Source organism: Pseudonaja textilis, chromosome 1 (assembly GCF_049901715.1).
Source record: "Pseudonaja textilis isolate UNSWEBS1 chromosome 1, rPseTex1.2, whole genome shotgun sequence".
NCBI lineage: Eukaryota > Metazoa > Chordata > Lepidosauria > Squamata > Elapidae > Pseudonaja > Pseudonaja textilis.
This window is the reverse complement of record NC_141990.1, coordinates 135,899,769-135,917,755: the sequence shown is the minus strand read 5'-3', so window position 1 is coordinate 135,917,755 and position 17,987 is coordinate 135,899,769. Positions and strand designations below refer to the sequence as shown.

Genomic DNA, 17,987 nt, shown 5'->3' with positions numbered 1-17,987 from the left:
TGTACAGCTCCATTAGGCTCAGTCAAATCCCCAGCATGAGTATAAATTTAAAAAAATTCTCAAAATAATATAACAGCTATCTTTTACTTGTGTTTTTGTTCATAAATTTAGAGGAAAGCTTTGTGAAAGTGGTCTTTTTTCAGTAATAGCCATCTCAATATCCCCATGAATGTTCAAGGCATTAGTTATTAATTACTGTAGGTTGTACTTCTGAAACTGAGAAAGATGCCTAACAGCATATTCTATCTCATAGATGAGGAGATATAAATTCTTCTTTGCCACACCAGTTTTAGAGAGTAATAATGTCAGGGCACAAGTAACATATTTTGTGTGAAAATTAGTAATTTCACATGTACTTTCTTAAAATCTCTTAGATAGATGGCATGTGAAGCTCAAATTGCATTGAGGTTTACAAAATCATCACTTGTCATAATTATTTGTCTCTGCTTTTTAGATTATTTTTCACTTCACGTAGAAGTCTCTATCCTAGGGTTTCTGTGGTGAAGACAGGGACAAATGATTTAGATCTGGCTGGAAGCCAAATAAAAGCTAGCCATCCCTCATCCCAGATAAGATACTATATGCTAACTGTATAATAAATTTTGGGAATTAAATATGTTCAGCCTGACATCTGGTATGACAGAATTTCAAAGTTTAGTATTAATGATTCAATATTAAATACCATTATAAAATGGTATATTGCAACCAGACCAGAGTTGTGAATTGTGTTTGAAACAACTTACTGCAGTTTTGAAAATCTTGCTGGGAGATTAGTAAGTCATTAATGACTTGATATTCTCGTTTCATTCTGTTTTCTCTGCTTGTGGTTTAAATAGGTAGATTGTGCCCTCTCACTGGTTCGCCTTGGCATGGAAAGGAATATTCCTGGTCTTCGCTCTCTCTGTGATGATCTGGTTACATTGGAGACGCTCGTTTATGAGACTGGATGTGACATTACTTTGAAGTTAAAAGACTTACAGCAAATGGAAAACATTGAGAAGCTAAGGCTGTTAATGTCAAAAGTATGTGCATTACTTTTTGCCCCATGGTGGGTAAATTGTTTTTTAAAATATTATTTTGTTTTGCAATGCCTTATACAAAGTGGCAGTCCTATTGTCTTACACAAAAACATCTTATTTTTATCTACTTCTACAAAAATTTACTCAAAGTTCAGAAAATAAGATTTAAGCCAGAATGGTGTGCTGATAAACATCATTACTTTAAATAGCATGGGTGTGCTGCTTTCTCAGAGACAATTAATCTTTTCTGAATGAGGGGAAAATGGGAGTAGCTCATTGTCAACAATATAAAAAGTCCACATTTTAAGCCTCCAGGATGGGTAAGGTGGATACTGATAGAATCCAAGAGAAAAGTTGAGGCATAACAAAGTTTTCACATTACTGTCCTCTGTGTTGCTGATATATTTGCTTATAAGTACAACTTTGGGAGCATTACCTCAGGAAAACTTTGTGAATTTTCAGAATGCTATGGTGGCATCTATATGGGAAAAAAATTCCTAAGAATGGACTAAGTGCTTCCATTTACGGTAATGATTTACCCCACTTTTCCTAACCCTAACCCATAGATCAGAACTGGTCCACAGCTCGTTGGAAACTGGGGAATGCAAGCAGTGGGCGAGTGCACGAAGCTTAATTTGCTTATGCATTGAATTAGGTTGTGCGCATAAGACCATCCTCCCTTCCCGCCCACCACTGCCGCTGCTGCCGCTGTCGGTCCATGGAGCCAAAAAGGTTGGGGATCACTGCCGGAATGCCTCCAGGTGATCAGTATCACTGAAAATACCATCCAGGACATACCTTTTATATAAACTTCCCCCTCTACTATGGATGGGAGATAAAGTGAAAGTGAGGAAAAATTTATGTGGGGATATGATGAAATTTAACATCAGTGGCACTCTAAAATCTTTTAAAGAAAAGAAAGCTTAAAGATCAGGAAAAGGAAACACATTGAGCTACATTTATGGGCTATGTTTACTTGGTATAGTTCTGCCTTCATTTTATGTTATATATCTGATTAATGAAAATATATTTCATTTTCCAGTCATCAGAAGACAGATATGTCAAAAATGCTTACCAATGGATGGTTCCCTTCCTGCACCGGTGTGAAAATGAATCTCCAGGCATTGCTAATGAGCTTCTCAGAGAGTACTTGGTAACATTGGCAAAGGAAGACCTGACATTTCCTTTGAAAATATTTGAAAATTCAAAACCATTAGTAAGTTTATTGTTTAAGGATAAAGGAAACTATTTAATGAACTAATATGAAAAAAGGTATCCAAATATTTGTTAAATGGCTAATGGCTGATCATTGTTATTGTTGTAAAAAATTTTTAAAAAACAATGTAGAAAAAAAAACCTCCTGGAACTTGGAATTAGGCATTGCCACTGAGGCAACTCTTTAGATGAAGCAGATTTTATCAGTAAAATTCAAAGCCCCCCAAAATGATATTTTTCTGAGCGATAAAAAAGTCTTCTCAGCAGGTGGACGCTTGCCCAGAAGATTTAAAGAAGTCTCAAGCACCCATAATAAACTCCCATCAGTATCAGCTTCTCTTGTAAGTGAAGTGCCATTTCAGCCAATTTGTGCAGTCCTAATTTTAAATAGCCTTGTGATTGATCTTAATGGCACAAAGGAATCCAGTGAGAGTGTCAGGGTTGCAACCTTCTATCGGCTAACCTGGTAGAAAATTCAATTGAACTTGGTGGGACTTAGTTCTCAATAGATTACATTGTCAGTCTTAATTATTTTACATCAGGCACTTGTTCTGAATGTAATTGCTGAATTGTAAAATACAGAGACTGGAAAAATAAAAGAGATTAATGGGATCTTCATAGTAACTTTCTTTTTGATACAGTGCTTTATAATTTTCTGTTTTGAGTGGTTTCTTATGTTTTTTTTAAGTTTGTGGCTACAGTTATAGAATGGCTGCAAGCAGTAGTGGAGGGAAACTAAAACTATAGTGTATGTTAATGCTATTTATGTAAGAAAGTAACACATAGTTAAGTTAAAATCTTTATAATTAGAAATACTTTCTTTTTATAAATTGCCTGATGAAAACACAATTTAGAAGATAAATTTATTTCAAAATGAAATAAACTTAACATACTCTCCTGATTCCTGTTTTCATTACTGAGTTTCCATTATAGGTAGCATAGTTTTCTAAAATCCTAAATTGAAATTTTGAATTTTTTAATAAAGATCGTACTAAGTTGACTACATAACTGTAATGTAACTCTTTTTCTCATAGAGTCAGCAAAAAATAATTTCAGATCAACTTTTGTTGATGTCAATTGCTTTAGAATGTATCTACAGCTGCAAACGTGAAGACCAGCTCTCTCTCTGCTATGACATCTTAGAATGTCTGCCCCAAAGAAGTCTGGGGTGAGTATTGTCATCATTCAAACTTTGAATATTGTGGGATGAATTTTTTAAAAAATACTTTTGCTGTCATTAATACCTGTGAGATATCTACAGTTATTTATGTATCTCACTACCTGAAGGATGATGTGACTTATAGTTATTTTTTATAATAATTGTCTGCTTTATTTTAATACCACCTCTTTGTCTATAAAGATTCAGATTGTCAGGTGACAAACTGCTTGTTTTAATTTTATCTGTAAAAAATCATATGAGAGCTTGCTTTGTAGAAAGATTGAGAAATAAAAGATTTAAAATTCAGTTTGGATTTGTTAAACTCTGTTTAAATGCATATTGTCTGGAACATCCAGTGGTCCCAGGGAGTAGCGGAATAATATTGCTACATCTACAACCTTCTTTTGAGAGAAGGCTGTATAAAAACTTTATTTCAATGGCAAAGCATGTACTTTTTAGGTCAACAATTTTAGTTTCTTCACCATTACCAGGAAAGATGAGAAAGATCCCACATTGAGGCTAAGTAAAATTGACGTCAGCCATTCCTAATGGATTGATGGCCTAACTCTGTTTAAGGCAACAATTTGAACATTCAGAGAACTAGTCTCTGTGGACCTTTATATAGGTAGTATAAGTTGGGAATGGAAAGATGTATTTCCAGGTTCATGAAAAAAAAAATACTATTAGCAGTGAATTTAATAATTAAATAAACTATGGTTATTTTACTCTGAATGATACTGGTCCTGGGTTTTTAGTTCTATTTCTTCATTGAGAGATTTTTTATTGTGATATATTCAAATTGCCTATATCTTTTCTAGCTTTGAAACAGACATTACCAATAATCTTCACAATCAAATTGATGAATTGGAACAAATTCTTAGGTAAGAAGTTCCTTTCTTAATTTATATCTCTTACTGCTTTAACTTTCTTAGCTCAGTGTTTTATTGGATAGTTCTGAATTCCAGGTTTTGAGAATTAAAAAAGCTGCATAGGGCAAGTATTACTGTAATCATCACTGAAATTACTCTTTGGGCCGTGGTTTTTCTGTAAAAAGATGAAAATGCAGCATTGTTACAGAAACAAATATGATGTAGCTACGTGAGAGAAAACAAAGTGCTTGGAAGGAAGAATGTCTACAATCGAGTAATTTCTCTGTGTTGATCAGAGCAAGAACATTTCCAAGTTTTAGATTCATTCAGAGCCTACGGCATATCATTTCAGCCATTTTATTGTTCCATCTAAAAGTCACAGTGGTTGACAGTTTTAATCTGCATGGAAAGTAATCTGTTCAAGACAGAGGAATTGCACAGAACCCTGCCTTCTTCATATCAGAATGCCAGGTCTAGTGTATGTTGTGCTTCATCCATAGTATCAAGAACAAATTTGTTCAGACCATTGATTTCCATATCATACATTAAATCTGAGTCATTCTTGATTGACCAGCCTTAGCAGAGAAGTTATTATCAACTTGAAAAACTATCCTTTCCATACTCTAAATTGAGAGATGGCAAAATAAAAATGTTTATGAATTGTGGCATCTAGAATGTAACATGCATTAGGATGTTCTGATGCCATTCATGCTTAGGGAATCCTAATCATTTACAATGCAACCACCTTTAATAAATTTATGTGATAAATTTAAATTTATGTGATAAATTAATAAATATATGTTCAGAGAAAGTAAGGTGGTATATGTGGTTCGCAGCACATATTGTAGGTCGATATCATACAGATTATTCATTTTGTACATATTCCATTTAATTTCTGCCAAGAAAAAAGGGTTGTTCTTATGTGTCACAAGCATACAAATAAAACATTGAATGTGTTTTTCTTTTAAGAGAAAGTCTTTACCTTTTGTTTGGGCCTCTTACTGATTTGATTGGGAAAAAAAACTTTGTGGTTCAATTGATGATACTTTTGACAATTATTACAGTGTATCAGAACTTTTGGAAAACCATGGACTCCAGAAACCTGTATCCTTTGTAAAAGACACAAAGCATAATCCAGAAGAAGCACGGAAACTGATGATAAGATTGACTCGGCACACAGCCAAAAAGTGAGTATAGTGTAATGTAAGGCAACTGTTCTTAGTAATAGTGAATCTGTATAACTAAGTTTATCGTTTCTACTTGTAAGTTTGAAATAAATATTTTTCAGCATTTAGAATAAGAAATGTTTAATTATTCATAATGCATTAAGAAAATTGGTAATAAACCTTACTCTTAATGTCTAGATTTTGTTAGACCTGCTGATTATACTATCAATTGTCTTTTCTCTCAAAATACACACAAAAGAGACAAGATTGTATCATAATATCATAGTCCCCCTTAATTTTGTCATTTCATTATAATGTGCTTTATAAATATTGATATTTTTATATCTTTTAAAAGGCAGCCTTCTGTTAATGAAAAGCACTGGATGGGATTATTGCAAGATATGCTGGCTATGCAGAAAAATGTTTATACTTGTTTAGGAACAGACACGTGCTATGAGGTAATTCTATTTTTTAGCATGCAGTAAAAGATACTTTACAACTTTCTACTTCTTCATACTTACTCTGTTTATATACTCCTAAATCCAAACAATGGAAGGAGAATCTTAGTCTAGAGTTGTCTCAGTATTTATTTTATCCATTTAAATCATACCAGTATTAAGTTTTTTTTTTATTTTAGCAATAAGGAAACATTTGTAAAGCTAGAATTTATGATGTAAGTAACTTGGATTTTAAAAGAAACATCTTTCATGATTGGCCTCCTTTTAAACAGAAGTTTGAATCAATTTGCTACTGGAATCTCCTAGGAATGAGCAATTCCTAATGGAGTATTATTTAGTTTATTTTCAGAAAACTGTATCCAAATAAATGGCTTTGGTTATAGTGATTGTAAAGAGTGGAACCTACATTTTAAGGTTATTAAAATAAACATAGATGGCTCCTTCTCTGTAAACATATACAAGACATTCTTTCTCTTGAAGCAAACTGAAGAGGATGGATTTTTTAGTAGATGATGCTAAATAAATAAGGATGCTATCCTTATTTGGGATAATACGCTTTACTGTCCTTGATAAAAATATGTTTCTCAGACTTCTAAGAAAAGGCAATATTTTAGCTTATCCAAAACCAGAGGATTCTCCCCCTGCCCCCTTCCCCAGTTAAGAGGATAAAAACAGCTTTAGCAAAGATTCTCCAACACTTTATAATGCTTTTTCTGACTACTTTGAAAATCTGAAAAAATAATAGGGAATAGACAATGGCTTTAGACCTGAAAAACACATTTCAAATACCAACTTTGAAGTTTGTTGCTACTGATAGACTGGGCTATCAGTGTCCTGAAGCATTATTGGAAGGATATGCTTGCATTCCAATAAAACCTAAATAAATAAGTAACACAAAACCTCTTATAATTCTGCATTATTACAAATGCTGCCAGTAGAGACCGCTCATATGCTCAGTTACCTGTAATCTAGTAATGTATCTGAGATATAGAAGTTACCTTTTAGCCTATTTGAACTAAATAAAGTTGAGGAGCTGTAATAGAAGTCTATAACTATTTTAGACCAGTAACTGCACTTGTACTAGCTTGGAGTAAAGGTACCAAACTTGCATCGTCACGGTGGTATCATGTGACATATCGTGACTTTCCCCCCCTTTGCTGGGTATAGGAGTGGCCAGCGTATGATGCATACGGCCTGCGGGCCACAAGTTTGACAGCCCTGAGCCAGAGTGTGTTGTCTTTATGCTGCCACAAATTGAATGGTTGGAGAGAGCAGTTACAAAACATTCATTTCCCAGGAAGCTACTATAATGAGATTTGTAGCTGCCATTTCTTTTAGCTTTCTCAAAATATTTCCATTCTATTTTCAAAAGAAGGGAATACCTTTACCAAACACCAGTTTACAGTATTCTTATTTTCTAAAAATTCTTACTGGATTAATATACAAGAGGCTGGCACAATTATTTGCAATATTTCAATTTCCTAGTTAAAATTAAAACATCTTAAAGTAGGGATTACAGACAGTCCTCGATTTACGCCATTTAGCTCAACATTTCTGTTGCTTAGCTACTTGTTAAGTAGATCACGCTCCATTTTACAACCTTTTTGCCACAGTCATTAAGCCAACCACTGCAATCGTTAAGCGAATCTTATGGCCATTAAATGAATCTGGCTTCCTCCATTCACTTTACTTGTCAGAAACTGGCTGGGAAGGTCTCAAATGGTGATCATGTGACCCTGGAAAGATGCAGCCATCATAAATACATGCCAGGCATTCAAATTTTGATCATGTGACCATAGGTGCATGCTGCAAAAGTCATAAGTGTGAGAACCGGTCATAAGTCACTTTTTTAATGGTCACTGAATCAATAGCTGTAAGTTGATGACTATCAGTATTGTGACAATTGGGGAAATATTTGTAGGCACTCTGAGGGTACAACATCTGATATCCTGGTGAGTTTATAAGGAAAATTTACAGCCATAATGGCCTGACCAGGCAGAAACCTTCCTGTTTTCTTCCCAGAGGTCCTGTCTAATTCCTTAATTTCTGGGGTTTGGTTTTGCAATTGGGAATGATAAAAGCTAGTCTTTCTGTCTTAAGTAGAGTGATGTACTTTTTCTTATCATTTTTGCTAAGGTGGGGAAAATCAGTTTTGTCTGCGAGAAAGATTATGCTCTATGTTAAAATGCTTTCTCTTAGAAGCTTTAGAGTATAGATCCCATTGAAGTGAGGCTTAGTTATCTGGGCGTGGACTTCAAAACCCTTGTTGACTGCAATTCCAAGACTTGAAATGTGGTTAAGATCTGTGTTAACATAAGCCTTAACAGCATGATTCAATGGGGTTATGTTGTGTGTGTAGATAATGGAATAGAGAAGGGTTGATGGAGGAAGTAGCATATCCAATTCTTAAATATAGTTTGGGGATGTATTATTTCACTGAGTCTCCTGCTTCCCATCCCTCAGTATTTCAGTCAACTTCTCCACACTCTGATAAAACTTTGAAGCTGTGTATCTTTTTAATTTTTTTTTAAAAACCTTTGGCTACCTTAGTCTATTTAGGAAAATGCTGTTTAAGGAACACTTTAGTAGGAGATAGCTAGTTCTGACTTTAAGAAATGCTTGTTTTTATAAAGCTCTGCATTTTTATATTAAGGCTACATTCTTATAAAGCATTGTGGAATTAGCAAAGAGTTGAAAAATTGGAATTTCTTAACTTACAGAAAGTCTGAAATGAAATTTCTACTAAACAAAAGGAAGACAAATAGCTTTTTGTATCAGTGTTATGTATGTTAAATGGATTACTGAGCAGAAGGTTCATTTTTAATAATGTCACTCAAAGTGTATATAAAACTTTGATAGATGCTTTCCTGTTTGCATTTAGAGTGAAATGCAAAATACAGTTTGTACAGAAAATTGTGTTGTATATTCAAGAGGAAATTAGAATGAACTAAATTATAGCAGAACGCAGGGTTTTTAAATACCCCTAGTTTGCCAGCACACTTTCCTGTTTATTATATTGTACAGTACTTGCATTAACTTTTGTATAACTTATGGTTAAGAAATTAACCACATTTTCATTTTCATATTATAGTCTTCTTTAGATTATAGCTTTATTGTGTGAGATTGTTAATGTCTATGGCTCTTGAAAAATGATAAAATTGCATAAAATTGTACAAAATTAACAAGAGTGAAATAGAATTTGGGATTTAAATCCAAAATTAGATTTTGTTTTGTGGGATGCATGCACACATAAACACACATCTAAATGTATCAAGAAAAAACAATACTACATTTGCATCTCTTATTGCAAGATAAAGCCTAGACTTTTTATAGGGATGCCATGCTGAAATGCTTATAAAATGCATTTTTATTATCATAGTTCATGAAAAACTATGTCGCTTTTTTTCTTTTGAAAGTGCTTCTATGGTAGACTTACCCAAAATGCAAAAATAAATTTCCTTGTTGACCAGTATCAAATTTGTACTACATATGGATTCCTTATGAAAAAGTTTGGTGAAGAGAGAGAGAGGGAGGGAGGGAGGGAGGGAGAGAGAGAGAATATGATCTCCAAATAGACTGTATTTGACTGTTCCTATAATGATAGAAGGAACCTTGAGAAATAGGAGGAGAGCCACAACCAAGATAACAGTCAGATAAAAGAAATCTGACTCCAAAAAGCATCTTAGACTTGACTTACCTTAGTTTTCATGAAGATAAAGAGACAGAGGGTTAACAGTAAGTTTTCTGCAGGTTCCCATTATTTAGAGGAACTAGTCAAGGATGTCCACTTTCATCCTTGCTTTTCAGTATGGGTAGTCCTTGACTTATGACCACAATTGAGGCCAGAATTTATGTTGCTAAGTGAGAAATGAGGAAAAGTGGATTTTTCCTCATTTTATGACTTTTCTTGCCACAGTTGCTGAGTGAGTGCCTACAGTTGTTAAGTTAATAACATGGTTGTTAAGCAAATCTGGCTTCCCCATTGACTTTGCATGTCAGAAGGTCTCCAATGGGGATCATGTGATTGTTGGACACTGCAACCTTCAGACATTGCAATATGAATCAGTTGTTAAGCTGCCGAATATAAATCACGTGACCACGGGGATGCTGCAATGGTCATAATGTGAAAAATGGTTATAAGTCACTTTTTTCAGTGCTTTTGTAACTGAACGGTCACTAAATGAACTGTTGTAAGTCAAGGACTACCTGTATTTGTGTGGAACACTCGACTTGTGCTACTAGGCAATGTGGAGAGATTTACAGAATACAGTAGTACATAATTCAGTAGATTATAAACTGGTTTTATTTGCAGGTGACATTTTTCTTTTTAGAAATAAAAAATGTGTTGATGCAAATGATAGATTTCTTTAGTTAAAAAAAAAAGCAGGATATCTTATTAACTGGTCCAAAAGTCTATGGAGATTTTCAGTCATCCAGCTAATGGTTTTTCAAAAGGTGTTTTTTCAAAAAGCAATTATACTTTCTTTGTTTTTCCTTGAAGGCATTTCACTTTTCATCCAAGAAGCTGAATTGAAGAAACTTCTTGGATGAGAAAAACATTTTCAAGGAAAAACAAAGAAAGTCCAGTTGCCTTTTGAAAAAGCATCTTTCAGACAACTGGTCCCAAACAGAGTTGATGCCAGTAGGTAAAAATTTGTTTACCCTTCCATTTATCAATATTCAGTATTTGTACCAAATCCATTAAATAATTAGAAATGTATATATCAAAAGAAGTAACTCAGTAATGTGTAATATAAATAAGATATAGAAAGAGTTTTTTCGGATAAGGATAGATGGGTGTCATTAAACTTCAGCCTTTGGAGAAATGTGAATGGTCTCAAAATGAATATTGTTCCCAGATTAACTTACATGCCTTTCAGCAGAATTCCTTTTCAAAGAAGAGAATACTTGTTCAAATATATGGAAAATATTTTCAAAAAATAAATTCTTTCTTTTAAAAAAATGGAATTGTCTATTCTAAAAATACCTTTTAGTAAAAAATAATTATTAATGAAGGATGATGTGGTTTTTCTGAATCAACAAGCTTACCTTTTGTCAGGTATTAATTACTGGTAGCCAAAGAATTGGCACTGTTTTTCCAATTTGGGCAGATTTGGAATATACATCTGTAGCACCTCTGTAGGGTGAATAATATTAGGATATAAATACAGCCAACTCTAGTATCACTAGAAAAACTTACATTAATTAGAAAGCAATGGAATGTGTAATAAAAATGATCCTTTTTCTCATACTAAATTGACTTTTTGGGAAAATCCAACATATGCAAACTTGGTTGAAAACAGGAATATTGATTTTAGACCAATTGATAGATTATAACGATGAATTTTTAACATCTGCTAAAACATTGTTTGGTCCTTTTTAGCTTCAAGACACCTGAGATTTAGAACCACTGGTTAAATCCATTAACTAAGAAAAACTACTATTAGTTTCTATAGACATTCGTAATTAAATATAGATCTAGTTTGGCCTAGTGCTGAAGGTATCAAACTAGAAACTGGAAGACTGTGAGTTGTAATCCCTCCTTAGGCATGAAAGCTAATTGGGTGACCTTCGACCAATCACTCTCTCTCAGCCCAACTCACCTTACAGGATGGTTGATTTGGGGAAAATAGGAGGAAGAGTATTGTTTGTATTTGCTGCTTAGAGTTATTTATAAAAATAATAAAGTTAGATGTAAATTAAGGGCATTTAAAGAATTAATACGGATCAATAAATCAATTTGATATGCAGATACTTAAAGATGATTGGAATAAAGAGTTAGAGGTTCCTGTATGGCAGAATATCTTAACTTCTATACCTAGAGTGGCAATGGACTTTTAACTCTTAGGTTTACCTAAAAAAAAAACAATGTCTAGAATTTTCTTGACTTAATTACATCTGTATTAAATGAAAAGGATTCTTCAGGACAGCATTTTCTTGGGATACAATAAAGATAACGCTTCTTTAAAGCATGATTTTAGAATGTCCTATATTTGCTACACTCGAGGAGAAAGTAGTGGGCTACATAAATGTGGCTGTGCAATGAAAACTACAATTTTCAGGGGATAATATTCTGTTAAGTTACATGCCTAACATGCAAAACTTAACAACTAGACATCATAAATGGATTTGTGTCCCTACTATAGATAAAAGGCAGATATTGCAACATTGGAAATATAAATGTACAGTATTTACTCAATTATTCAATTTATTCAGTGGGTTGAAGACATGATTATATTTGCTACCTATGAGCAGATTGCCTTTAGATGTAGATTTTGTATGGAGAAGTATAATAAAATAGGGGACACATTTATACAAAATAGGTTTAAAAATGAGATTGTTATTTTAGTGTAATATATTAATATTTGTGCTAGATAATTAGATTGATCGATTGATAGATAATAGATTTGATTTTATATTTTATTTCTGTTATATGTTTTCACTCATATTTTGACACTTGTTATGAGTTTTTTTTTTGATATAATATATATCTGTTTGTGTTTTGTTCCTTTTGATTTGTTCCTTTTTTTCTTATTTTAAAAGCAATAAAAATATATATGAAAAGAAAGATAAAGGGGAAGAGTGGGGAAAGCACATTCTTACTGGGTACTTGCAAAATTCTGTTATAATAACCCTATAATAAAGGTAGTATTATCTTGTATGTCCTTGGATTCCAAGTTTGGTCTGCCTTGGAGTTCTGACAATAATCTTGTTGGTTCTAGCCCCAGGCACTGGTGTGTGTGTATGTGGGGGAGGGATTCTAGGATGGGAATTGAGTTCAGTACATGTATATTTAGGAGTGTTATGGTGCCTTGATTTTAATCTTGTTATATTTTTGTTATTTTTCTCTGTTGTTACTCTGAGCCTGCCAGGGTTATTAATATAAACAGGCAGTCGTATAAATCTTTTAAATAATTAATGCACAATACACAAATTAGATTGAGGTTTGTTTTAAAAAGATTTCTTAAAACACAATTGTATTAATGTACAAGTATCTGAAAGCTGTCCTATGCTGTCTATTTCAATCTCTACATTTAAGAGTTTAGCAAGAAGAAAAACATTCTTTTAATATTGACTGTGTTTTGTTTTGTAGATTTTTACTGAAAGTCTTCTATGTTCAAACCTGCTGGAGAATATCCATTTAGCTGGGCAAATGATGCATTGCAGTGTTTGGTCAATAGATCCCCCTGTTTCTAAAGGAAAAATGCAGTACAGAATCAGCTATGAGAAAAGCATTGAATTAGTTTTGGCTGCTAGCAAAGAGTATTTCAATTCTTCAACCAGTCTGACTGATACTTGCATGGATTTGGCAAGGTGATCACATATTTATTCTAATTCTCCCATCTCTACATTTAAAGATATGGTATTTCTTTGTAAAAAAAATATTTCATACTCTTTATTCTATGCACTTCTTGTTTTCTTTCCATTTCTAAGACTACTTGTCATTATAATAATGTTATTAATTAGTGCCAGGAACAAAATTAAACCAGAGAGTGATGATATAAAAATGCCATAATTTTTAACCATTTTTAAAAAATGCTAACTCAGCAGCTTTTAGGTGATCTCTTTAGAAGTTAGGAGAGGATATCTAGAAAACAGTGTGGTCTTTTTTCAGCTGTGTTTGTTCTAAGGATTGAGGTTGATCTTCATTGTTTCTAACACTTCTCCCAATTAGGAATGGAAATTTGTTCCAAAATCTCGGTGGCATTACAAAAGTTTCTGGACACGTTTCCTAGTATTGAGCTAAAGAGACTAGAACAGGGCTGTCAAACTCTCAGGCGCGCAGGCCAGATGTGCCATGCGCTGGCCACCCCCACGCCTGGTTTAGTGAAGGGGGAAAAAAAGTCCTAATACGTCACATGACAATGCCATGATGATGTGAATTTGATACCCCTGGACTAGAATGTATTGACTAAGCTGAAAAGTGAAAGGTTTATATGATTTGAAGAGATCTCAGACCACTGGAAAAATACAGAAATCTAATGATTGTATTATTTGGGGGCGAGGGTACCAGATTAATTGAGCCACACAGAATAATTTTTATTGATTACTCAGATAATATCACAGTTTTATATTTGGTAGTATTTCATAATAATAGGCCATTGTGGAAAAAAGGCTATAATATCTCAGTATAAGAATGTGCCTTTCTGGATGCTTAAAAGAGGAAACCTAAAACAGTATTCTTAGTTTTTATAACCACTTCTTAAACATTTTTTTTTTAAATGTGACTTGTTACCAGTCACTAAAATCCTTTTCTTTATTTGGCTAATTACGAGCGCTGAGACTACTTTGAAGCATGCATGCATTAAGACCTATCTCGTTTTAATTTTTACTACATTTTGAAATGCTTCAAAAAAACCTAGAAATATTTATTTATGTTCATTTCTATTGTGAATACTTGTTCCCCTCTCTTTATTTCTGCAGTTTTTCTTTGTGCTAAATATTTCATATCTTTGTTCATGTACATTTGTTTAGGATGGCATGATTTTTAAGTGTTATAAAATTCACTTTCCTTTTTGTGTTAGAATACAATGCAAATTCTTTTTCAGTTTTTTGCTGCACAATATTTAGAATCGGTCAACTCTACAAAGAATAGGAAGACTGTAAAATACTTCCATTTTCTTTTAGAAAATTAATTTTGCTTCAATTACCTTTATCCATGTTAACTATCTGCTTTATATTCTGGGCTTTCAATTCCTAATCTAGTCCTGTTATTTAAATGGATTTTTCTCTAGAATAATAGCTTGTATTAAATAAGTTCAAAACATAATAAAATACGTTTGTGTCCTTTAAAGAGTAAGCAGTGAAAAAGAGTACATAATTACAGGTACAATAAAAACATTAGCTTTTCTGCCAATCAAGCACATTTTTCATAACATGCAAAATAAGATTTATATTCATTAATCTTAATGTGAGGAACCTACTTGCTTTTTTTGATATAATTATTACAATTGTTTGATTTCATCTGGATTTAAGAGAATGCTTCCCTTTTCAACATATACTCTTTAGAAAATGCTAAACTATGGCCATTGGTAAATGAATCATGCTTCCAAAAAACTTGTGTTCCCATAATAAAAGGATTGTGCAAATAATCTGATATATGGTAGAGTTTTTCCACGTGAAGAAAATGATGCAGCGAAGTAGGAAGTTTACATGTTCATACGGGCAGAGATGGTGGAAGCAGAAAAATGATACAGTTGCTTTAATGAATTGAAAGTCTTCTATGTTCAAGCCTGTGGAGAATAGCCATTTACTTGGGCAAATGATGCATTGCAGTGTTTGGTCAACTGCAAACGATCCCCCTTGTTTCTAAAGGAAAAATGCAATACAGAATCAGCAGAAAATGATACAGTTGCTTTGATGAATTGAAGGGAGCTGCATTTTGTGCATTGCTACACGTTGCAAAGTACCTCTTATTAAAGTTTTGTTCAGTAACAAGGACACTATTCGTCAGCTATATTGTATAAAAAGATAAAAGGTTTTCCCTGTCCAGTCATATCTGACTCTAAGGGGTGGTGTTCATCTCTGTTTCTTAGCCGAGGGGGCCAACTTTATCCAAGATGCTTCCATGATCATGTGACCAGCATGACTATATGCCAAGTCACATGGAATGCTGTTACCTGCCCACTGAAGTGGTGCCTATTTATCTATTTGCATCTGCATGCTTTCCAAGCCCAGCATCTTAATTGCTAGGCCACAGCATTCCCACATGCTATATTGCATAGGATAACATATAATCAAGAGATAATCTTTTAAGAAGCTGCTGCAAGAGGTTCATCGTGCCCATCAGACTATATTGTCTCCTGCATCCTTCTCCTTTATTAAGTTCAGGATTTATATATAGAATTGGACATGGGACATGGAATGATGCTTTCCTACACAATCAGTGCAATGCATAGTTTAATATAAGTAGGTCATGAAACAAAACACTGCAAGCTAAGTGTTTCTTTTCAATATTCTAGTCATTTATGTCCATTATTTTTTTAAAAATGAGTCAACTTTTCTGTTAAAATAATTTTACTTGGAGAAAAAATTAGTCTTAAATTTCTCTCTTTTTTAAAGATCCTGCTTACAGCTCATTACAGACTGTCCACCTGTTATTCAAGAAGAACTAGATCTTATTCGTTCCCTTGGTTACTTTGAAGAATTTGGTGTGAAAATTTTACCATTACAAGGTACAGTTTAGCTCTATCATTTCTATCTCATATGTGGATCTTTTTAGCAATTTTTGATTACTAACCTTAGGAGTTCATATTTGTGCATGTAGTCGGTGCAATCATTGCATTTCAGTGCTCTTGTATAAATAAATCTTATTGGCTCAGTTATTTGCAATATCTCTATCTATCTATCTATCTATCTATCTATCTATCTATCTATCTATCTATATATATATATATATGGATCTTTGGTTGTTCGGGTTTTCTCCCGCGTAAGATTCGAAGTATCTAGGCAACGTTTCGATGAAGTCTCATTCATCATCTTCAGGCTTCTGTCTCCGGCTCTGTGCTTCTCAGAGTAATGTGAGATTGCAGCTGCTTCCTCCTTTTAACTGCCAGTGGGGGTGGGACTTGATTGGGTGGGGGCTTGGCTGTGTTCTGATTGGGTGGGGGGTTAGCCGTGTTCTGATTGGTTGGAGGCGTGTTCTGTTCAGGTGGGGGCTTGGTTGTGCTCAGGTTAGTCTTAGTTGCTTAGTTGCCCCCACCCAATCAACAAACACACCAACAAACTCAGGAAACTACAACAATGCCAGAAACCAACTCCCCCTCCCCCACAGCCACACATGAAACAAACATTGCACAACATCTCAGACAAGATCCTCACTGAAGCTGAAACCAAGGTCCTTTCAAAAGGATTCAACTTTGCTGTCGCTCCCAAACACATCCCCACAGAAACCATCATATGCGGAGTTGAAACCAGCCTGACCAAAACCAACCCTGATGATGCTAACAAAATCAGACTCGAAATCACCAACATCCTCTGCACTAGCAAACCACCCAAAAGCAACTTATCCAAAGAAGAACAAACTGCACTACTTAACCTGAAAGAAGACACCAGCATAATAATCCTACCAGCAGACAAGGGCAACGCGACAGTGGTTATGAACACATCTGACTACCAAACCAAGCTAACCAACCTACTCCAAGACCCCACATACAAACCCCTAAAGACAGACCCCACCACCTACCTAGAAAAAACTACCAAATCCAAAATAAAAGCCTCCCCATCAGTGAAGAAATCCAGCAAGGAATCATACCCAGAGAAAAATCATCCAGATGCCCCAAGCTTTATGGTCTCCCCAAAATACACAAAGAAGGAACCCCACTCAGACCAATAGTCAGCTCCATAGGCTCACCTCTACAAAACCTGGCCAAATTCCTCGCCAAACAACTACAACCCTATGCAGAATCCATCAACTCACACGTAAGAAACTCATTCCAGTTCATCGAGATCATAAAGAAACAAAACTTACAACCTAGCGACCTACTAGTAAGCTTCGATGTCATATCCCTCTTCACCCAAGTGCCAATAAAAGAAGCCTTGACAGCCATCCAAAACAAATACAACCCCCAAGCACATCCTAGATCTAACCAACCACTGCCTATCCAATACATACTTCACCTACAATGGACAAAAATACAAACAAATAGAAGGAGCACCCATGGGATCACCCTCTCACCTGTCATCGCAAACCTCTACATGGAACACTTTGAAACACAAGCTCTAGAAAAATACGACCACAAACCCAAACTCTGGCTCAGATACGTAGATGACACCTTCATAATCTGGCCACACGGGAAAGAAAAACTGAACAACTTCCTCACATACCTCAACAGCCTACACCCCAAAATACAATTCACCATGGAAACAGAAGCCAACAATCAACTTCCCTTCCTAGATGTCTTGGTATACAAAAGATCCAATGGCTCCCTAGGACACACCATCTACCAGAAGAAAACACATACTAACCGCTATCTACATGCACTCTCACACCACCACCCAGCACAGATCAATTCCGTAGCCAAGACACTCATCTCCAGAACAAAATGCTTAGCCGATGAACAACACCAAAAAACCGAACTACACACTCTCACCAACGTGCT

At 34.5% G+C, this 17,987-nt stretch overlaps 1 protein-coding gene across 1 annotated transcript in view; it reads left to right on the top strand.

The window, feature by feature from the left end:
• The window catches only part of NBAS (NBAS subunit of NRZ tethering complex), a 155,618-nt gene that overhangs the window by 57,141 nt on the left and 80,490 nt on the right, over positions 1 to 17,987 (top strand). The window contains exons 24-31 of the mRNA XM_026695307.2: positions 837 to 1,022; positions 2,062 to 2,235; positions 3,269 to 3,402; positions 4,212 to 4,274; positions 5,327 to 5,449; positions 5,784 to 5,886; positions 12,980 to 13,200; positions 15,949 to 16,061. Coding sequence (XP_026551092.1) covers positions 837 to 1,022; positions 2,062 to 2,235; positions 3,269 to 3,402; positions 4,212 to 4,274; positions 5,327 to 5,449; positions 5,784 to 5,886; positions 12,980 to 13,200; positions 15,949 to 16,061 — 1,117 coding nt within the window. The remainder of the gene's footprint in view (positions 1 to 836; positions 1,023 to 2,061; positions 2,236 to 3,268; positions 3,403 to 4,211; positions 4,275 to 5,326; positions 5,450 to 5,783; positions 5,887 to 12,979; positions 13,201 to 15,948; positions 16,062 to 17,987) is intronic.